Consider the following 23,680-nt stretch of genomic DNA (forward strand, 5'->3'; position numbering starts at 1 on the left):
GCAAAGTAACGAAATAAAAAACCCATGAGACGTTTTATATATTTAACACACTACCTACACTCTGTGCCTACCACGTTATGCTCAGCACTAAGGTACAAAGGGGAATACGACACTAACTCAAGAAATACACAATTCCACATCGTATATCATATACTAAACACCAAAGAAAGTCATTGCCTCATGATAACTGCCATTAGTTTTTTTCTAAAAGCAGACGTGAAGGTGCTGAGTTCCTAAAAGGAACTAGAGATCCTAACATGGAGCAAGATGTAGACTCCACGACTCAAAGGCATTCGCTCGCACACAATATGAAACGAGATGCTACGCGTTGCTTACCCGTCAGCCATCATCCCCTTCTTCCTTGCACCAGAACTCACAAGGCTGCTGGGCCCCGCCCCAGGCCTAGGAGATAAGTAAGCCCTGACTGTGCTAATCAGATGATTCTTATTTCACTTATCAGGCACGCCAGTGAGTGGTCTAGGGTAGGCGTGTAACCCAGGCCTGGCCAATGAGACTAAAGAAGACGTATGCAAGGGGGTTCCTGAGAGTTTCCCCATTGTGAAAGGTGACACAAGACACTACCCTTCCTGTCTGCTTTTGAACACAGCTGTGTGAGGATGTGATGCCGGGAGCTGTGGCAGTCACCTGGTGACCACGAGGGGACAAGCCCAAGTAAGAAAGTCAACAAACTAAAGATGGCAGAATAGAAAGGTGGGAAGCACCTGGGTGCTTGATGGTGTCAGTGTGCCTTTTGGTTTAACCAATCCTAGAAATACCTCTCTATGGGCTTTTTATGTGAGATCAGAAATTTTACTCATTGTTCATGCCACATTTAGTTTAGTATTCTGTTACTTGCAACTGAAAGCATCCTGTTACAGGCCCATTGTATTTTTTAACACCTTTATTGGAGTATAATCGCTTTACAATGGTGTGTTGGTTTCTGCTTTATAACAAAGTGAGTCAGCTATACATATACATATGTTCCCATATCACCTCCCTCTTGCATCTCCCTCCCACCCTCCCTATCCCACCCCTCTAGGTGGTCACAAAGCACCGAGCTGATCTCCCTGTGCTATGCGGCTGCTTCCCACTAGCGATCTATTTTACATTTGGTAGTGTATGTATGTCCATGCCACTCTCTCACTTCGTCCCAGCTTACCCTTCCCCCTCCCCATGTCCTCAAGTCCATTCTCTACATCTGCGTCTTTATTCCTGTCCTGTCCCTAGGTTCTTCATAACCCTTTTTTTTTTTTAGATTCCATACATATGTGTTAGCATACGGTATTTGTTTTTCTCTTTGACTTACTTCACTCTGTATGACAGACTCTGGGTCCATCCACCTCACTACAAATAACTCAATTTCGTTTCTTTTTATGGCTGAGTAATATTCCATTGTATATATGTGCCACATCTTCCTTAACCATTCATCTTTCGACGAACACTAAGATTGCTTCCATGTCCTGGCTATTGTAAATAGAGCTGCAATGAACATTGTGGTACATGACTCTTTTTGAATTATGGCTTTCTCAGGGTATATGCCCAGTAGTGGGATTGCTGGGTCGTATGGTAGTTCTATTGTAGTTTTTTGAGGACCCTCCATACTGTTCTCCATAGCGGCTGGATCAGTTCACATGCCCAGCAGCAGTGCAGGACATTCCCTTCTCCCCACACCCTCTCCTGCATTTACTGTTTGTACATTTTCTGATGATGGCACAGGCCCATTTAAAAAAAAAAAAAAAACAGGGATCAGACAGGTTCAGACTCCAGAGTAATCTCTTCTTAGGCCATTGCAGAATGCAGAGAGCAAACCACTTACCTTCTTTCAGGTCATGTATAATCCCGTCCGAAGGCCCACCCCCATCAAAGCTTACTGGAAACCTAAAGTAACTGCCTACAAAATGCAGCTGGGCTCGGCATCAGTGGATTGCAGCCTACTTTCTGAACCTGTGGTGAGATCAAATCGCCTGGCCATGTGTTGCCAAACCACTTCGAGTCCTCCAGGAGCATCACGAAGTAGCCCCTGCTGTGCGAAAATACCCACAGTGGCTTCATTTGCTTCCCCTGTCTTTGCAGATTTGGACAGGAATGCTGGGGGCAATCTTAATCACGGTGCAGAGATGTCCCTATGTGCGTAAGCAGCTTTTACAGAGCTCCTAATATATGTGAGGTACTTTTCTCGGGACCAGTAAAGGACCCAAAAAATGGAAAAGAAAGAAAAGACTGTCCTTTAAAACTCAAAATATAAAAATAAGCATAATGTGTGCAGTCTCTCTTAACGCCCCTAGCCTACGTCATTTCCCTCCCCTGGATGTATATACCATTCATCAGACCCTACAGTGTTAAGGGAACCTATAAAAATGATTAACACAATTATTTATATATGTATAAATATAATATAGACTTAATGAATTTATTATTTGTTTATATTCTGGAATAGGAGGATCAAAAAATTGTAATGGAAGGTGTTAAGACAAATTACTATTATAAGCAGTAATAATACCTAGCACTAATTGAGTTCTTATTGATACTCTGGGCCAGCATTATTCCAAACACCTGATATACAACTTACTAAATCCTCACAACAACCCTAATAGATAGATATTATTAACAGTATCCACATGTTACAACTAAGGAAACTGAGACACACAGAGGTTAAGCAACCTTCCCAGAGTCACGCAGCCAGGGAGTGGCAGAGCCAGGATTCTAACCCATTAAGTCTGGTTCCAGAGTCCATGTTCTCATTCATTATACTGCCTGCATAATTAGCTAACACTCTAAATTAAAATCATTCACAATAACGATTTCAATTGCTATGAGTTATTTAATAATTGTATATAATAGAAATTGCCAAACATGTCTGAATAATGAGAGAAAAAATGATTTAAAATCTGTAAGGGTATGGGACAGTATCTGTTGGAGAGTTACCACAGATTTCAGCATTACATGCTATTAAAGGGCATTTACTCAGGAAGACGAAGATTCTGGTAGCTCTTGAATCACTGTGAAGTATCAGCTGACTAGATAAACTCCATCCACATTGATAAATTCAGAAACATTTCACTTATCCTTGATCTATCAAGATCACAGATCACCAAGCTAGACAAGAGTTCATCAAACCGGCCAGACAATGAAATCATTGTCACAACACAAAAATTCAAGGGTGGACTTACTAAAATCATGGAACCTCCCTAGAGACTGACCCCATCACCAAAGCGACCCCTGAACAAACCAACCTAAGATAAACCTGAACTTTCTATGCGTGTGGTGGAAAAGATGACATTTCTTAGAAATCAGAATTCAGCACTCACTGTTGGTGACCTGACTTAGACCTAACTCTCCACCACAACTCTTATTTTGACACGCTTAGGACCTTTATCTCTTGCTCGGCACAAGGTGAACTGCGTTATGTAAACTTCACAGGAACACACCTTATTCCCACCTGGCCTATGACCTCCCAAAGGGCAGCTCTGCACTAAAGGTGTTTTGTCCTGACAGTATCTAGAACAAATGGGGAACCTAGTAGTCTAATCACTCCGTAAATATCTGCTGACTGAATGACTGATTGAGAAGTAAGTAATTCAAGGAAATAAAGGAACAAAGAACATGAGGTAAGTTGCGAGGCAAAAGGTATCCGCCTGAGATGTGAATTATCATGTGCTCTTTTCCCCAGATTCTGTGGTACTCAAAAGAGCATAAAACAAAATGACAGTCATCTAAGATGAAAGGGCACTGTTTCTCCGTACCTTTAATCAAAGCACCTGGATCATATGTGGTATTTAACCAGTAAATTAAAGAATGCAAGCTTCTTGGTGGCCAAGTTTGTATCTTTGTTTCTTTTATAAGGACTGAGTGGAAATTGAATATAAACAAGAAAAACACCTTGAAAATAAAATTCTATTGGCCTTCCCAATCAGTCTGAAGTTGAAAAGATATCCATGGACAAAATTCCCGGATTATTAAAACCAAGCTGTCAGTACCCAACCAAAACTCAAATTCAACTCTCTTTCCTCTTCTCCTTTACATACACCTGGGATAATTCTACTGACCTACTTTACAGAACTATCACGAGGATTAATCAGCTTAAAAATGATAAGCACATGGACAGGAAGAGAGCTTGCAATATCTATAGTTAACCACTTTTACAATTAGCAAATGAACGGAGCCTCTTGTATCACGGCGCAAACCACTGTGCTAATTACTTAAAAGTACAGTGCAAATTTTTAAAGCACAAATAACCTCTCACATTGAAGAATATGCTCATAAATAAGTATATATTTTATAAGACATTCAAATGTCTTTAAGGAAAGCAGGCTGAGTACTACAGACAGAAAAAAGTTAACTGTTGATCAACCACACCAGAAAAACAAAATTATTAAATGACATTTGCCCCTGATCCCTAGGCCTCTGGACCAGAAAGCTGTCCCCTCAGCCGTCAAAGCCGTCAACACCTCCACGGGGTTTGATGACTACCATTCTCATCATCAGAGCGATGATGAATTTATGTAAGCCCTCCCCCACCCGCAATTCCTACCGCGGAAGAGATGGGCCCCTAACAAGCGCAGTGTTGAGATCTGAATATCTGCTATGGTACCTTCTGCCTTTTATATCGGAGTTATGCCCATGGAAGCACGCATTGCAATGTTAGGAAGTCATTACCGGATTTCTTCTGTTTCCTTTCAGCTCAGTTAGTTCGCTTTTCGGCAAAAACCGATTAACGTAACAGAGTTATGGCGTCCTTCAGATGCCCTAGAGCAACCTGATAAGCTGCTTGAAAGTGTTACTTCTACCAGCGTTACCAGCAACCACAGCTCTGGGGACTGAGGCTCCTGAGACGTTCTGCTTTATAAACCTCATTTATCAAACAGCAGGAGAGCTGTTACATATGGTGATGGGCATTACGGAAATACTTAGACTGAATACAAAATGTGAATGTGAATTGGATTAAATTACCTACAAGAAAGAGAGAAACTAACTCAGGAGGAGGCAAAAGGAACCAATCACAGGTGTGAATCGAATAGAGCTGCACAGAAATGTTAGTCTGTTTATAAACTGTTACTCTCGGGGGTTGCCGTGGAAAGGTTTCCTGGGATGTCTAGGCAGAATTTTTATTTACTTATTTATTTTGGCTGAGTTGGGATTCTTAACCACTGTGCCACCAGGGAAGTCCCCAGAATTTTTAAAATTTAACATAGGCTAACCTAAATAATTGCATCTACCACAGTTCCTGCCTCCTCAAGACAGGAAGAAAGGTTAGAGGTTTACATAAATTCAGACCCTCCTGATAACATAAGGATTAGCTTAAGCTGAAATCCCAATATGGGAAATCAGAGTATGGATGGGAAAAGGAGAAGGGTCCCTTCACAAGAAGAGTTGTGTTGACGATGTGGATGGGCGGGAATAAGAGAAGCACGATAAACTGAGGTTAAGTTGTTTGAATTTTTTTCTATGGACCACTAGTTCCTATTTTAATTTAATAAAATATTTCAAGACTTACTTAATGTTCAGTTATAGATTAATCACTTATTTAAAAAAATATTTAGAAAAAAACTCATGTTTTGTTTGCTTGCTTTATTTAAAAAAAACCAAGAGGCACACACGTCTTCCTGTAATGCAGCTCTTGAAACTGTATGTTTTAGGAAATTATGAGATGACTTCATGGGCAAAAACATGAGGAAATTAGTTAATCCTCCTACATTGTCCTAAGCACGGAAACTATCCCTGATTTGGGGGAGGAGATAAGGTTGATATCACAGTGTGAGGGAGAGAATGAAGGAGAAAAATGGGAGAGGGGTATGCATGACAGTAATAACCCAACACCTATTGAAAAACCTGGACACTGAGTTTAGACAGGGCTTTGATATCCTGCCGATAAAAAATGCTTCTAGGGGGCTTCCCTGATGATGCAGTGGTTAAGAATCCGCCTGCCAATGCAGGGGACACGGGTTCGAGCTCTGGTCCAGGAAGATCCCACATGCCGCGGAGCAACTAAGCCCGTGCACCACAACTACTGAGCCTGCACTCTACAGCCCGCGAGCCACAACTACTGAGCCCACGTGCCACAACTACTGAAGCCCGTGCACCTAGAGCCCGTGCTCCGCAACAAGAGAAAGCCACCGCGATGAGAAGCCCGTGCACAGCAACGAAGAGTAGCCCCCGCTCGCCACAACTAGAGAAAGCCCGCGCGCAGCAACAAAGACCCAATGCAGCCAAAAATAATAAATAAATACAATAAAAAAATGCTTCTAAGGGTCACAGACCTCTCCACGTTTGGCCAAAGCACAAAGGAATGAGTCACGGACACACCTAAGCTAAAACCGGCGGCTGCTGGCACACGGGGAACATCTGGGCCTGCGTAACCAGGAGTTTCAGTGCCCGAGGTGTCCTGGAAACATGCTCCCATGCCACACAGAGACACACGCGACGTTGGTCACACAAGGGCAGTGCTAAGAAGGAGAGAAATCCGCGTACAAGGAAAGCACAGTAGCCTCAGAAGCAGCAAACGCAATAGGAAACTATGAGACGTGCTCACGGAGGAAAAACAGAAATCCTTTAAGATCGTCGCCAAGGGCTTTATACCACCGCTCCATGACACCTACAGAATTCCCCCCAAAATGAACTCAGGTACCGTGCAACTTTGCCAGCTAGAGACCGAGTGTAGAAAGGGACACTTCACCATCGGCAGGACAGACTCAAGGCACACGTTCCAAGCGAAGAGCTCTGTCCTTGCGCATCCCCTACATGACCACCTTCTCCCACCTTTCCTTCCCCGCCTCACCCTTTTTAATCCTTCCTACTGCTAAATCCTTTGGTCTGGGCAATGTTGTTGTCTTGCAATGGCAGACCTGCCCACTGCCCCCGGAAGCATGCTCTCTGGGGTGGTGGCCTTTTCTCAAGCTCGCTCCCCCAAGACCACAGGGGTTACTCGGGGATGGCATTCCTGTGGGCCCAGCCATTACAGGCTGCCCGAAACAGGGCCCCTCTGTCACTGACGTCCCCTCCGTGCCTAGCAGCTCCCCAGGTCACAGCTCTCAATAAACACACATAGAAAACAAGCTCACTCTCTTCTTCCCACTCATTAAAACTAAACCCAACTGGCACCCAGATTTAGAACGCACCTACCAATGAGAAAATTAAAAAGAGGGAGGCTCCCTCCCGCAGAATCTTTCCATTCAATGAGGCACTATTCCGCAGCTGCTACGCCGTTTGTAATTAACAGGCAAGCTTAACCAGCGACAGAAATTTCTGGACTCCGCTGCAATTTACACTAGAGCCTGGCTTGTTCCAAATTTCAATTGCAAGCACCGGCTGGACTGCGTGGTCGAGCCCGAGAGCCTTCTTGGAACATCGCTGGCTGGAGTCGCTCGCCATCACTCGGCCCTGCCTCCCGGGAGGGAGCAACTGTGGGCAGATGCAGGCTGACCGCCCACCCGGCGCCAGGCGCTCTGGCAGGAGGGTCGGCTGGAAGGATGGCAGATGGCACTCAGGCGTATTCACCACGCTGCCATCTGCACATCTCTGCTATCGCTGGCCTGCAAGGGCTTCGGCTTCCTTTTTCACCTGCCATCCCAGGTCCCATCCTCTGGCCCCAGGTCTTAGGACCAAGGTGAGCCCTGAGGCACCTCTGGGCGGCTGGCCCTACCCAGAGGCGGCCTGACAGAAGGCAGGGTCACGGAGAAAACAGACAGGAGGGTGGGAGGACAGCGGCCTTCAGGGAGACCTCTTTACCATCTGAATCTCCTTCTTCAAGAACTACAGAACAGCAGGGAGTCACCTTTTCCAGGAAAGGAGCTGAGGTTTGGAAATACAGAGTCAGAGGGGAGGTAATGCCACCTCCACCAGGTGTGTCTGGCTCCAGAGTCCCCCCCACCGTGGTGTCTCAGCAGGCGTTACCACAAATATCTCCTGGTCCCCAAAACATTCCCTTCAAAGGCTGGCCAGGGTGGGTACAAGTCCTCCAGGATCACCGGTGTAAAGAGGGCCTTACGGGTCTCTTAAAGTGGGCCTTGAATGTAGACATTCCCCCCAGACAGGAGCACACCTTGGGCTGGGACCTGCCATCAACCCCCCTGCAGGCATCCGCTGTGAGATGCTGCGCTCAGCTGGGGAACAGGGCGTGCGTAGGCGCGCCACGCAAGACACAAGTGAGGTTTTACAGGAGGCGAAAAAGGACCGCGGTTTTTTCCAATATGAAAAATACTTTTTAAAGTCAAAAACCTTCCTGCCACTTCCGTAACAGCTGTTTATTTTAATTTTGTATTATATTCATCGGTTAAACACATAATGGTTAGGATTTACTAACTCAATTAATGAACTGGTGGCCCTGTGAACTGCATTTTTATTTCAGTGAACAACAGGATCTACTTACATTTGAAAACACGTAGTATGAGGTGCGTTGTACACAGAAAGGTGTACATACACGTGTGGCCCGTGCTACAGACCCCTTCCTAGAACTCCGCAGAGTCCAGGGCCCACAGCTTAGGAGCCCCTGGCTAGAACACTGGGCACTGCTCCAGGTGGGCAGGCCTGGGGCGGTGGCTTCTCAAGGAGGCTCTAATGAGGGAACCAGGAGGCAAAGAATGGGCCAGGAGCCCACAAATCCTGCTTCACGTACTTCACAATTTAGCCTTAAGACCAGCCCTGCAGCCCTTTATCCAAGGGTCAACATAAAAATGAATGATTACAAGTGAATACTGATACATGCTATGGGAGAGAATAACTATGAGAAAAGAGGGAGGCAGGCACAGGGGGAAAAAAAAAAAAAGCTCACCCTAATGCCAAACTGACTTTCCTAAAAGAACACAAAAGAATAAAATTCTCTAGACAAAACCCAGCAAGGCTGTTTTTCCATGAAGCTTGGGCCTCTTGATGTGATTTGGACTGAACAAAAGAGACAGCAAGTGACAAAGAAAACGGCACATGCTAGCGTGAAAAATACTACACAGTCACCATTTAAGACCCTACCTCATCACTTCTCACCAAAAGGAGAGCCTCCCTGAAAGGTCAACACTTGGTGAGGAAACCTTCGGCCAGCCTCGCCCGTCATCGAGGCTGCCCAGGTGCACTCACCTGGCTTGTTTCCTTCCCTCTCGTGGCCCAGCTGCCCCTTGGTGTTCAAACCGCACGTGTAAACTTCCCCATCCTCCAGCAGGAACACGGAGTGGCTTCCTCCGCAGGCCACTTCCTTGACGCTTCTGTCGGATACAAATCCACACACCTGTGGCTCGGCCACAATCCCTTGCAGGTTAGTGCTCATCCCAGGTTGGCCCAGAGACCAATATCCCCAACATAACATCGTTCTTGTCCTTCAGGGAGTCATGTAGCCTAGAAGAGAGCTTTGTAAGAAAAAAAAAAAGGTGCGGGGGAATCAGAAAAAAAAAATCACTTTAAGGAATAAACGTAATCAATTTTAAAGAAGCCCCCCCTTAATATTCTTCAGATACTTTGCATCTCAAAATAAAACATATTAATATTGCTGAAGGTAGTTATAATAATAATGCTATTTTTTTGTTTTAGTAAGAGTTTTAAAAAATGTCTAAAGAGGGCTTCCCTGGTGGCGCAGTGGTTGAGAGTCCGCCTGCCGATGCAGGGGACACGGGTTCGTGCCCCGGTCCGGGAAGATCCCACATGCCGTGGAGCGGCTGGGCCCGTGAGCCATGGCCGCTGAGCCTGCGCGTCCGGAGCCTGTGCTCCGCAACGGGAGAGGCCACGACAGTGAGAGGCCCACGTACCGCAAAAAAAAAACGTCTAAATAAATTTTGTGTAAAGGAACAGTGAACACAGACAGAATGTGGCTTTCAGATCACTGATGAAGAACTGAGTCCAGGAGCCTTGCTGAAACAATGTCTGCAAACCATGATGTCAATACCTGTTTTGAAACTACCCTCATGACTTCAGCTTGTCCTCTCTTGTTGCACCTTTCCTTTGAGTTTTCTGGTTTTGGGTTTTTTTAAACTAACTAATTTTGAACTAACTCACTCCTTTAGGTAGCCAATTGTTAACTTGCATAGTAGTAATTCACTACTCAAAACAAAAATTAGAAACGGAAAAAAAAAAGCTATCTTCTCTGCCATTCCCTCTTACACATCCTTCAGGATCTGGGTCAAGCTTCAGTTCCTACCTGAGAGCCTCTAGGGACCATGCCAGCCCCAGTCAGCCTGCATCTCTCTGACACATCTACTATACGGCCTTGACTGGAAACTTCCTCTGTCTCTTATAACTTAACATCTCAGCCAAATTCTAATGGCCTCAGGCAGAGGCCACAGCACGACACATACCTCTCTGATTTAGCAGGTGCTCAGTCAACCTCTGGCTGACTGATGACAGCTGACTACCCCAAAGTTTCACCACCATTTAAGAATTCATGCTTCCTTTTCGTACAAACAACAACTAAAACTAGAACTACCATATGACCCAGCAATCCCACTAGTGGGCATATACCCTGAGAAAATGATAATTTGAACAGATACATGCACCACAATGTTCATTGCAGCACTATTTACAATAGGCAGGACATGGAAGCAACCTAAGTGTCCATCGACAGATGAATGCATAAAGAAGATGTGGCACATATATACAATGGAATACTACTCAGCCGTAAAAAGGAACAAAACTGAGTTATTTGTAATGAGGTGGATGGACCTAGAATCTGTCATACAGAGTGAAGTCAGAAAGAGAACAACAAATACCATATGTTAATGCACACATATGGAATGTTAAAAAGCAGTACCGATGAACCTAATGGCGGGGCAGGAATAAAAACACAGATGTAGAGACCGGACTTGAGGGCGCAGGGTGGGAAGGGTAAGCTGCAATGAAGTGAGAGAGTGGCATGGACATATACACACTACCAAATGTAAAATAGATAGCTAGTGGGAAGCAGCTATCTATTTTACATTACATTACATTACATCTGCTCAGTGCTTTGTGACCACCTAGAGGGGTGGGATAGGGAGGGTGGGGGGGAGATGGAAGAGGGAGGGGATATGGGGATATATGTATATGTATAGCTGATTCACTTTGTTGTACAGCAGAAACTGACACAACATTGTAAAGCATTTATACTCAAATAAAGAACATGAAAAAAAATGTTATTCTGATTATTAAATGCAATCATGGGAAGGAAGGGAGGAGAGATAAGATGCAAACTAGGGATGGGGCGGGGGGGGGCGGGGAACAGCAGACATTTAAAAAGAGCAGCAAGATCACAGTCTAGTCATAATTTAATTTCCCCAATTTGCTCAGCTGCTGTATTTGTACTAATTACTTTCTTCATTTTTAATGTTTCATGAGTTTGTCTTATCTCTCCTACCAATAATTACATAAACACCATAGTGCTTACTATACCGCAGTCACTGTACTAATAAGCATTTTGTATCATTGTTTCATTTCATCCTAACAACTCTGTACCCTAAGCACTATTGTTAGCCTCATTTTCAGATAAAGCAAGGCTCAGAGAGATTAAGAAGCATGCTCAAGGTCACAGAGCTGGAAGGCACACAACCAGGCTACGAGTCTAGGCCTGAAGCCAATGTGCATGCTCTTATCCACTGGGCTACACGGCCACCCAAGCAGATCTATACATCACCTACTAGAGCAAGAGCACACACCAAAGAAACGTATGGAGTGATGTAGTCAGTATACAACACAAGAGGTCTTAGAAACTTGAAAATAAAGGTGCCCTCAGAGAGTGAAAGTAGTCAGAATTAAGAGATAAAGGATGAGATTAGGCAGCTGAGGCATTAAGCCATCCTCTTAACCAGACAAATACAATGTGTCTAAAAATATGGCATTAAGAGCTGGACTTCCCTGGTGGCACAGTGGTTAAGAATCCGCCTGCCAATGCAGGGGACACGGGTTCGAGCCCTGGTCCGGGAAGATCCCACATGCTGCGGAGCAACTAAGCCCGTGCGCCACAACTACTGAGCCTGCGCTCTAGAGCCCGCGAGCCACAACTACTGAGCCCACGAGCCACAACTACTGACCCTGCGCTCTAGAGCCCGCGAGCCACAACTACCGAGCCCACGAGCCACAACTACTGAGCCTGTGCTCTAGAGCCCGCGAGCCACAACTACTGAGCCCACGAGCCACAACTACTGAGCCTGTGCTCTAGAGCCCGCGAGCCACAACTACTGAGCCTGCGCTCTAGAGCCCGCGAGCCACAACTACTGAGCACACGAGCCACAACTACTGAGCCTGTGCTCTAGAGCCCGCGAGCCACAACTACTGAGCCCACATGCCACAACTACTGAAGCCAATGGGCCTAGAACCCGTGCTCCACAACAAGAGAAGCCACTGCAATGAGGAGCCCTTGCACCGCAACGAAGAGTAGCCCCCACTCGCCGCAACTAGAGAAAGCCCGTGCGCAGCAACAAAGACCCAATGCAGCCAAAAATAAATAATTTATTTTAAAAAAAAAAAAAGGCCTTTGGGACACAATCAAAGCCTCACTTTAGATAGGACAAAGTATTTCTTTTAAAAAAAATAAAAGAAGCTCTGATTGTATGTTTACATACGCAAAGGTCTATAAACAATGCTGACACCAGCTTTATTCGTACTAAACAAAAATGGCAACAACCCAAATGTCCATCAACATGGACACTACTCATCAATAAAATACAATGGAACACATTCATCAATTAAAAAGGGCCACGACTGAAATGCACTTAATGTAAGAGAAAGCTGCAACCCAATGTGGTATGACCTTTCTGAAGAATGAAGGTTAGTTTAAAATAAATTCCTCAAAGGTGTTAAGGACTGCCCTTTTGTCTAATCTCTCTCCTCAAGTCCCTCTTTATCTGGTAACAAACCCTACGCCCTCCTGCACAAAGGTGAGCGTGACCCTGGCCAAGCCAGTCAGAGAAGGCCACCCCTAAGCCACTGGGATTGGTGCAGGGAGAGGTTCACACTCCCAACTGGGCCAGAGTCCTCCCCCATTAAGTCCCATGGAGCTCTGATGGAAGACTGCCTCTTGCCTCTGAAGGTAACTGTAGCTGCTGGAAGCTCCCTTCCCTGTCACACAGAGGATACCTGTAGGACATTGGGAAGCTACCAGCCAGAAAGGTTCAAAGACAGGAGACAGAGAGAGTCCCACTGATGCTGACTGAGCCTTGGATCTCCTCTTGCCTAGGGCCAGCACCCTGACCGTCACTCTTCCTGAGTACAGTTGTGTTTCATTACTCATGAATTCCATACTTGTGAATTGCCTACTCACCGATATTTACTTGTAACCTCAAAGTCAATACTCGGAGCCTTTTTGCAGTCATTCCCAGACATGTGCAGAGAGGTGAAAAATTTGAGCCACTCTCTGTGCACGTTCCCAGCTGAAGTCAAACAGGATGATGCTCTACCCTCTTGTCTCAACTCTCACGCTGTAAGCAAGTGATCTTTTTGACTCTACTTGGTGCCACAGTTCTCATACTTTTATATTGTTCTGTTGGTGATTTTGCTGTTTAAAATGCCCCCCAAGCATAGGGCTGAAGCACTGTCTAGTGTTCCTAAGGACACGAGGGCTGTGATATGCCGCACAGAGAAAGTACCTGTGATAGATGAGCTGCGTTCATGCGTGAGTTCCAGTGCGATTGGCTGTGAGTTCAATGCTAATGCAAAAAAGAGGAAATTCACGGATCAGTACATGTGGCCGCTCTGGAAAGTGCTAAAGTAACATCTATAGTGCATAATGAAGCTACAGAAGAGACAGAAAAGCCACTGAATATCTGGAGATTCATGAAATGATGCCTGGTTAGAGCGTGTAGTACACAGCACTGCTGTGAGGCTGAAAGCCAAAGAAACTTGCTGTCACGTTACCCAGGGTCAGGAAAATGTTAAAAAAAACTTCCTGACTAGTGTTTTATGATAAAGAAATACTGTATAGAGTTAATCATTTGTAAGAAATAGGCATCAAATAAGGTGTCTAAAAAGAAACACACTTTTTTCTAGATTTTTTTTTTTTCTTTTGGCTCCACCACAAGGCTCGTAGGATCTTAGTTCCCTGACCACGGATCGAACCCGGGCAGTGAAAGCACAGAGTCCTAACCACTGGACCACCAGGAGATTTCCCCCCAGAAACACACTTAAACATATATGAAACAAGGTTACGTATTCATCTGTTGACCAGAGGCTCTTAGCAGGAACCTAACTAACCCTGTGTTTCCCCAGGAGCAATGGCTCAGTCTTTATTAATGTTGTGTTCTCAGCAACTTCATAGAACTTAACTACCACGAAAAATAAGAATCACCTCTATGCAGTCTAAGAAGTCCCTTCTTTGTCTGCTTAAGAAGGAATGTCTGAATTGGATTTGTCACTCGAAATTTAAAAAAAACTCCTACCTGATAATATTAACATTACACTATTGATAACAACAGCAGGTAAGGCTTCATTTGAGCTTATACTGAGTGCACTTTTCTACGTGGTTCACAGATACTAAATCATTTAATTTTCTACGAGGTAGGTACGGCTCTTATCAACTCAAATTTGTAGATGAAGAAAGTGAAGACAAAAAGAAAAGAGAATGAAGAAAAAGAAAGTGAGACAGAAAGTGCTGAAGTGACTTGACTGAATCACACAACGAGGCAGTGGCAGAGCTAGGATTTAAGCCCAGAGAATGTGCTCTTGACTAGTGTGCTACACAGTAAGGAGTCTAGGAAATGGACAGCCAGTCAGAACGTCCCAATACCTCCAGCTCTGTCCAGAGAGAAAGGGTACCATAACCAGTCAAGCTGACTATCTGATCTGCTAAGTAATTACTGCCCAATAATGGAGACGGGGAGATCAGACTCCATAACGTTCATCATTACGTTTACCCAGCCACTTGCACTGCTTGGATTCCATGATTAATACGCAATCTTAAGTAACTTGGTTTCCAAGGCAGATACTACTACGGGGAAAGAATACTGTGCCCAGCTGTCCAGCATCCCAGCCTTCTTGGCATTTCTACTTCTCGTTGTTAATTTGGCATCCTGGATCTATCAGTTTCTTATAAGTCTGTTTAACATGATTCAGTCCTTGAGCGTCAGCTGAACTCTGATGCTCTGGCCAACTGCAAGCCTGGGTAAGCAGCCTGAGGTACGGCCTCATCCCTGACTGACTAGTAGAAACCATTTATGAAAAGAGATAAATAGGGCTATTGTTAAAATCCTGCCCGCATGAATTACAGTCATGCAATCTTCAAGTAGTCAAGTGAAAACTACTTATTCAAAAGACGCAGACATAGAGAACGGACTTGAGAACACGGGGAGGGAGAAGGGTAAGCTGGGACGAAGTAAGAGAGTGGCATGGACTTATATGCCCTACCAAACAGTAAAATAGATAGCTAGTGGGAAGCAGCCGCATAGCACAGGGAGATCAGCTCGGTGCGTTGTGACCGCCTGGAGGGGTGGGATAGGGAGGGTGCGAGGGAGACGCAAGTGGGAGGAGATATGGGAACATATGTATATGTATAACTGATTCACTTTGTTATAAAGCAGAAACTAACATACCATTGTAAAGCAATTATACTCCAATAAAGGTGTTAAAAAAAAACAAAACTATTTATTCAGAGGTCACTAAGTAGCAACCACAGAGAAGATGTATTCCTATCAAAGAATTATTAACCCTAATTGGAGATACGGTCTAGCTCATCACGGCGCCCTGCCAAAAGTAGAGGAGGAGGCACCCAAAGCGTCTAGCTTTCAGGAGAGAAGTTCAGTGCGTTGAAGAGAAGTCAGATATTAATTCAGCTTTCACTTCAAGTACACTCTGGTGGAACCCCCGAACCCAGGAGCTGCTGGTGTCCGTGAATTTTAAGGTCTGTCTCTGGCAATGTTCTTCATCACTGGGCATCTGGATCTCCTGGGTCCTCTCACCCATTTTTCCTCACTCACCATCTCTCCCTTGCTTCTAGAGGAGTAGAATCTTTCACTTCCCTTCAAAACACACAATTATAAAAGGTGCTACAGGAGAACACAGGACGACACACCGGCTCAGCACCCGCACCCGCCACCTTGGCTGTCCTGGGCCACTTCAGTCCGGCCCCTCCCTTTCCTGCCTCTTATCTCCCCGTCGCAAAACAAAAAGAAGAAAGATGGACCTTCCGTTCCTTCCCTCCATATCACATCTCGTACTTTTCCCAGCCCTTCTCCTCATCTATTTTTGGTAAAAGACACAGTATAATGTTAGCAGGGCTTAAGGGTCGAAAGGACCAAAGTTCAAGCCCCAGAGTGACCACGTGCTAGCTGTGAAACCTTGGGGAAGATATTGAAACACTCGAAGCCTGGTTCCTGTCCCTAAAGTGGCAAGAAGAGCAACAGGGCTGTTGTGAGGACCAGCGACAGGATGTGAGTAACGAGCGCTTAGCACGGGGGCCCGGCACTCAGTGCAGGCGGCCGGTCGCTGTCCACAGCTGCAGCACCTGCTCTAGGTGCAGGACTCTGCTCTGGGTCCTCAGCACGCAGGGAAGCTCCCCAGCGGGCTGGGGTGTGACTCCCTCCTTCCTGTGCTTAGCGTCTGCTGTTCCGCCAGATGTGCGCTAGGGCAAGGCGGCGCTACCCCGGCTGGCATAACTCACACGCAGGAAAGTCGAGGTTGCAAGGACAAAGTGTTTTGTATGTATTTCCTTTTCAATTCTGGGGAGGCCAAGCGGGGAGGGGGGGGTAGATAAATCTCCTTTTATCAGTCCTAGAGAGCTGAATGCTAAAACACAAGCTGCAATTCCTAAACTTTGTCTTACTAATCAGACTGTGCAAACATCAGCCTAACAACTGATTCTTATTTCTCTGAAAGTCACTAAAACCTAACTAACGCTCAGGCAGGACTTCTAATCTCATTTACGATAGGGATAAGCTTTGTTTCACATAAGCTCAGAAGCCTTTACCTACATGGTGTACGGGGAAGGGAGGGTCTTTTCCAACAGCAGGGAAAGAGAATGTCCCAGGCTTCAGTGCTATGCAGGCACTCCCCAAATCCAAGCTTTGAATAAATCTGGAGCCAAAACTCCAATGCAGAATTAACTCCAGTAACAAAGAAGATGTATTCTCATGACATACTTTATTGCCCAAAGTTTACTACCACAGGCGGAAACGGCACACAAGGCAGAGAGAAGTTTTCAACAGTGTGAATCCACTCCTTGCTGGTTTCTCTCTTTCCCTTCAGCTGGACTTTGGTCCTCTGACCCTTTTAGCCAACACAGGAAACATTCCTACCCCTCCCCTGATGATCCCTGCACAGGTGGGGTCTTCTTTCCTACCTGGTGTTGGGCTTTGTACAACTAGAAGAATGATCTTTCCATTGTCTGCATAAGGCTCCGTCTGCCTTCAGAAAAAGACACCTGACCAGACTGGCAAGAATTAAAAAGTCTGGCGGTGCCGAGTCAAGGATATAGAGCAACCAGGACTCTGACCCGCAGCTGGTGGGAGTGTAAGTTGGCAGAACCACTTTGGAAAACAAGTGGGCATGAGTTCTAGTGAAGATGAAGCTGTAAATACCCCACGGCACAGTAATTCCATTCCTAGGTACACGACCAGCACGGTCCAGCTTATCAAGTATCTACAGTGCTCCTTCGATCTGCTGAGCCCTGGAGATACAGAGATGAGTAAAACCTGGAAACTGAGAACTCTGTGATGGAAATGTTCCATGTCTGTACTGTCCAGTGTGGTGGTCACAAGCGACAGGTGTCTCCTGGGCACCTGAAAGGTGCTTAATGTGACTGAGGAACTGACATTTTCATTTCATTTCATTTTAATTATTTTAATATCAGTAGTCACACATAGCTCGTGGCTATCCTACTGTACAATGCAGCAAGAAACTCAGGAATATATGCCCCAAGGTATATGCACGAGAACATTCATTTCAGGATTATCTGAAATATACAGAACAAAGACAACCCAAGCGTCCATCTGTAAGGAAACGGATGAGCTGCAACACATACGTAAAACAGAATGCTGTACAGCAGTGGAAGAGCAATGACTTCCATCCACAAACATCCGTGCAGCTAAATCTGAATAATGGCGTTGAGGAGGGGAAAAACTCACAGAAGAATTCAGAACGCGATGCATCTTTACAAAGTCCAAACACAAGTAGAACAAGTATTTGGAGATAAAAACATTAGTGGTGCTAAAGCTACGAAAGAAAAGCAAAAAAATGATCAATACAAAGACTGAGAGAGACCTGTGTATATGTGACAAGGAAGGGGACCTTCTGGAAGGAGCACAAAGGGAGCTTCAGTAGCGCGGCTGATGTTCCGCTTCCGTCCTTTTATTGTTGTTTGGAGAACATGTATTACACATACTGTTTTATGCTTTCAGACACTTCACAGTCTTTTAAAGAACGAAAAGTACTATTGAGGTAAGATCACTGCTTCTTGCATCTTACCCACCAATTCCCCATCCATGAGCAGACTGAGAGCTTCTCCATGTAGGGAACCAGGTTTTACTCATCTGTGTATCTCCCGTCCCCAGCATAACAAAGGAGCGCCGCAGGTGCTTCGTAAGTGCCTAGAAAACTGAACCCGAATCTGAGAAAACCAGATCTCCCACCATCTAAAGTTGTTAACAGTTTTGTTTGCCCGGTTCCGTTAGATACACATTCCCTAAGCAGTAACAAAAAAACAACAATGTATTTCCTCCATTCTCAATGTGCTCTCCCCTCACCACACTTTAGCGGATCTGAAAGCAGAATGCCTTCTACGATCCAAGCTGTCATTAAATAATGGTGTTTCTCAATGCTAGCATCGAGGAACGGAAGCTCCATGAAGGAAGGACTGAGCCTCTTTGCTCATTTCTCTACCCCTAGAGACTAGACTAGTGTCTGGCACAAGGGAGGGCTCAACCGATGCTTGTTGAATGAAGAAAAAGTAATAGTTACTATTACTGCAAGCCTACCGTGTGTCTGAATCTGTGCTAAAAACTTTACATAGATTATTTAATTTGCCCTTTACTGTAACCTCAAGACTTAGCAAGGTTAAGTCACTTGACCAAGAGCTAGCTGTGGTGGAAACTTACTTAGTTTAAGTGGCAAAGGCAGGATTCAAATCTCATCTCCCAGACTCCAAAGTCCACGCTCTTAAACATGATGTTATACCACCACTTAAATAAAACAAAGCCAAGCTATACTCCTTCTCCAATTTTAAAAACAAATGTTAAAAGAAGAACGTTGCACATAGTAAGTGAGCTCACATTAGCTGAATCACTGGCGATGTTCGTGGGTAACTACAGCTACAACCAACCTGTGTAAGCCAGAGACAGGAGGGATGCGTGAGGCCACCTCAACAGAGTTAGCCAGGCTTTCCTCCACATTCACCGGAACTTACAGTGAGTCTAGTTCACTTACTGGCTCACACACAGAAACACACGCCCCTGACACCAGCAAGTGCTGTTTCTAAATGTGGTAAATGTCTAAAGGGGGCAGAGTTATATCATCAAAGGGGTCATCTTATTAAAGAGACCTTAAAAATCCATTTGATCCAACCTCCAGGCAAGAGACTGACATTCCTAACCTCATTTTAATGGCAGCTGAAGTTAACTTTGGTCCTCTGAGAAGTAACTGGTTGAATCCAAGACCAGAAACTAGGTCTCCTACTTCCTGGGCTCACTTTGTTCTCTTCACTCCGTCACAGTGAAAGAAATCAGTAAGGATTTGTTAAGGTCCCTCTCTAGGCAGCTATACTAATCCGAGCCCTTTACGTAGATTATCCTGTTTAATCTTCTTATCTCTTCTGTGAGTTAGATATTATTCCCAAGTACAAGATGAGGAACCTGAGGTTCAGAGAAATTAAGTAACTCACCACAGGTCACACACACTTGGCATCTGTACTTAAGCCAGAATGGTTCCACCTCACACTGCAGATCTGCAAGTTAAAGAAAAAACAATTAACATTAATACGGAATGCTACAAAGTGCTTTCATGTTATTGAAAACAAAATGAAAAGCAAACTTCTGAAAATAAGAATATCTTTAAATTATGCAAGCTTGAATATTCCCCCAACATTGTATCTCAGGACTGGAGTTTAGTTAAACACCAATAAGATAACCACTGACCAACTATGAAGATGTCACCTCTAAACGTGAAGTTACAGTCAACTGGACAGTCAGCTCAGTTGGTTACAGCATGATGCTAAAAGTGAACTTAGAGACGCACCTTTAAAAATTCCTAGCGTTTGTAGTAGATGTAAAAATAAAGTTATTTTAAAACCTCCCGTTTAGGTTTAAAAAGATGCATTTTTGAAAAGTAATTCACTTTTTTCCTCCATTTTTCCATGTACCACACACATTATAGCTTATTTTGCTACAGCCGTTTTGATGTCTTTCTCGACTTTCCTTCCTTCTCATCACCGCATCCTCTTTCATGCAAAACAAGATGGGACTATCTAACAGGCACCTTAAGTCTCTCAAAAGAAAAGTACAGTACTGCATGATTCTAAGATACTAGCATAATAATTTTCTTTCTATGTAAGAAGCTGCCTTTCAATTCGGGGACTATTACTTCTATTGCAGCAAAACTATCTTGTGTCTCCAGTAGTGGTACAACTCTCATTATGTATTTTTTTAAAGTTTTAAATTATTATGCAAATCTTAAGAAATTTAAATCTGTTACTCGGAATGAAATGCTTTAACCAATGGCTCCAACCACACCATTTGGAACATTTTGGAATCTCTGTTTCTTTTTTCAAAAATAAAATCCCAACTACTAACTGGAAAAGTAAAACTGCCTGCTAACCAACTGTGTTTCTTTTTTTTCATGCCAAGGGAGGAGTTCTGCCAAAGAGATTTCAAGTCTTCCTCCTTGATTCCTGCATCCTTTCTCCAGAAGGTTCCTAGCCTCCACGCGGTCAACGATGTGTAATTCATCGGTTTTGCTTTAAAAGGGCGTTAAGTACACTACTCCTCTTTCCTGGTTTATAATGCCACCCCCTTACCCCCCAGGGTAAAGGAAAGTAGGAAAAGGGAGAGCTACACAGTAATCTGCTACTAAAACAAGACAGCATCTCTCTCCAGAGTCACTGCATTTAAAAAGGGTGTTAATCCTCATTTTATTTCACTTTTCTTTCTCCTCAGTCTGGAGTTAAAAAAGCAGCTCACTCGATGTTATCAAATCATCAGATGAAATGTTCTAGAAATAGCCTCCTATTTGTGGAAAGAGTCAGGAGACACAAAAATGGAAGAGAGCGCTTGAACCGTCTTTCCTAAAGCATTCCGTGCGTAATGAATGCAAAAGCAAAATCCTGGAAGGCTTAGCTCTGAATTTAAGGTACTTCCAGATGGGGCTAATTAAAAAGCTAAAGTAAAACGGAATCACAAAACAACCAGAAACGCTGATACACCAAAAGCAAAGTTCAAATACACATATCCCGGAGCCCGGGGCGCATACCCCGAATCAGTGCACAGCTGCTTTAGGTGCGGTCTCTACAGCCCTCCCCGGCTCGTCTGTTTCAGGTTACACAGGCTAGTCTCGGTCGGCTGCCCGGTGCGCCCACTCCACACATTCGCAGATGACTCAAAGCGCCACCTGCCCCCGCACGCCCCAGTTCCTGACACCCCCGCGCCCGTCCGCGCACTTACGTGTCCACACACACACACACGCACACACACGTGTCCGCACACACCCTCGCCCCGGCTCCGCCCAGGAGGCGGACTCGGACAGGCAAACCGAGCCCCGCCTCGGTCAGGTGGGTGGCGCTGTCACCGCGGCCGCCGAGCCCCCCGTGTCCCCAGCGCCAACTCCTCGCGGCCGCCGGGGTTCCCCCAAGCGCACAGGCCTCGGCGGCTCCCACTGCGCGGGGCAGAGTCTGCGCCCCTCGCCGCAGCGGTGTCGCCGAAGCCCCGGAATTTAAATAGGGGCGGGCGGGGAGGAAGGGGAGGATCCTCTTTTTGACTTTCGGCGTCGCAGTTCCTCCCCGTCCGCAGGCAGCCGAGTCGGGGTGGGGGGCGCTCCAGTCTCTGGAGCGGCTTCCGGCCTCCCCGGGCGCTAGGGCTCTGTAGGTCACAGGGAGCGCCCCGAGGACGCCGGGGAGGCGCGCGCGAGGCCCCCGCGCGCCCGCGCCCCGCAGGCACTGCAGGCGCCGCGCCCAGACCTCCGCGCGCGCCCTGCCCCGGGCTGTCGCGGGAGGCGCCCCGCAGCCGCAGCGGCAGCCGCCCCTCCGAGAGCCGCGCGCGGACCGCCGTGCCGCGGCGCGGCTCCGCGGTGCCCTCCTTCCTGGAACCCGGCCCCCGCGCCCCGCGCACCTCGGCGGCCGCTGAACCGCCGCGCGGGATTCCGACGGTGACGGCTCCACCGACCCGGCTCAGGGTTTCTCCAATTTCGGCGTCACAATAATAAGGAAGTTTCCCCGCAAGCCTGCGGGCGGCGGAATGTGCCGGGTGAAGGATGGCGCGCACGGCCAATGGGCGCCCTTCTGGGGCGGGCCCGCACCCCCGGCGGCCGCGGCGGAGCCCGAGGCGGGGCGGCGAGGTCCGCGGGCGGGAGGCGGGGAGAGGCCCAGGCCCGGGAGGGCGGAGGGGGCGGGCCGAGCTGAGGGCACCGGCGGGCCTGGCGAGAGGACGGCCGGGCAGGTGTGTGTCGGCCAAGAGCCGACTGCAGGATGCAGAGCACCCGCGCCGGAGGCGGACTGCTTTTCACTGGCGGGCAGGGGAACGAGACGGATCCGCGGTTGGCTTTCCCGGTTCTGAGCTCTCAGTCTTATTAAATTTGTGCAGAGGTGACCAAAAGCCTTGGGCACGGCGGGGAAAACCTAGAGGGGGGCAGTTGAGGCGGAGTTCTCAAGCGTCGTATTCCATCCACGGTGAAGGAGTCTTGTTCCACTCGCCTTTGGAGGACTGGAGGAAGCGCCGAGCCGAACGCCGGGCTGCGCGGGAGGAGAAGCGGGAAAGAGGTCGGCGCTTTCCTGGGAACCTCGTGGAGAGCTGGGGTGGAACAGGAGAGCGGCGCCGCGGCAGCGACGGGGGGCTTGGGGAAGACTGGAGCGCGGTGGCGGGGGGAACGTGAATCTTCTCGTCTGAAAGACACCCTGCGGCCTGAAGCCCAGTAACGGATGGAGAAGTTTGTCCTCGCACACTTTCCCTGGCACTGAATGTCAGCGCTTCCTTCTCACCCTCCCCGAGGTTACAGGGCTTTCCGAGCTCCCCTGGTCCATGTCTGATGCAGATAATCTTGTGAAGAAGACATTCTCACAAAGGTGACCTCCTGGGTTTACTCCACCCCACCGCCGCTTCTCCTCTGTAATTTGCAACACAGAAGCAGAATGCTAAGAAAGTACTACTTTAACCCAAAGGAATGACTTTACTCGGGCAAGAATGTCTGTAACCGGCCATTTGAGCCGGGAAGGTCCTTCGAGGCCAGATTCTTCCCCAGGAGGCCCGAATCAGGTCAGGTCAGGTCTGCAGTTATCTTCTCTTGAGAATGTAACAGATTGACCAAGCAGAAAAGAAGTTTGGGGAAGTAGTATATCCTGGGGACGGGGCACTGTTGGCTGGCATATGTGTTCTCAGTGACATAAGCAGGTTGTCAAACGCTCCTGAGACAAGAGAAGAAAGCAAAATCTCAGTTACCAGGAAACTGGCGGACATATAAGAAAACGATTCCAACCTTTGAAGTCTGAATCACACTGGACCCTTAAGAAACACTGGGAACAACAAGATTAGCACAATTTCCTTATGCTCCAGAGATGTGGCAGTTTCACAAAAGTCCACGTCTCTCACAAAGACATAATCCCAAC

General features: G+C 46.5%; 1 protein-coding gene across 9 annotated transcripts in view; it reads right to left on the reverse strand.

Moving 5' to 3' along the window:
- The window catches only part of HERC3 (HECT and RLD domain containing E3 ubiquitin protein ligase 3), a 139,367-nt gene extending 116,299 nt beyond the window's left edge, over window positions 1-23,068 (reverse strand). For 3 of the 9 annotated variants that reach the window (XR_013828185.1, XM_079920395.1, XM_079920392.1), the window contains exons 1-4: window positions 22,191-22,999; window positions 19,754-19,816; window positions 13,536-13,595; window positions 9,067-9,332 (exon numbers count right to left, since the gene is read on the reverse strand). Coding sequence is in view for 4 of the 9 variants with exons in the window: in XM_079920395.1 (XP_079776521.1) it covers window positions 9,067-9,292 (226 nt within the window). In the remaining 5 variants the exon portion in view is untranslated. Of the gene's footprint in view, window positions 1-4,656; window positions 5,910-9,066; window positions 9,333-13,535; window positions 13,596-19,753; window positions 19,817-22,190 lie in introns of those variants that run through there. The other 6 variants (XR_013828186.1, XM_079920393.1, XM_079920394.1 and 3 more) reach the window with 6 other exon arrangements.
- Window positions 23,069-23,680: the final 612 nt, after the last annotated feature.

This window comes from Stenella coeruleoalba (assembly GCF_951394435.1).
Source record: "Stenella coeruleoalba genome assembly, chromosome: 4".
NCBI classification, from domain to species: domain Eukaryota; kingdom Metazoa; phylum Chordata; class Mammalia; order Artiodactyla; family Delphinidae; genus Stenella; species Stenella coeruleoalba.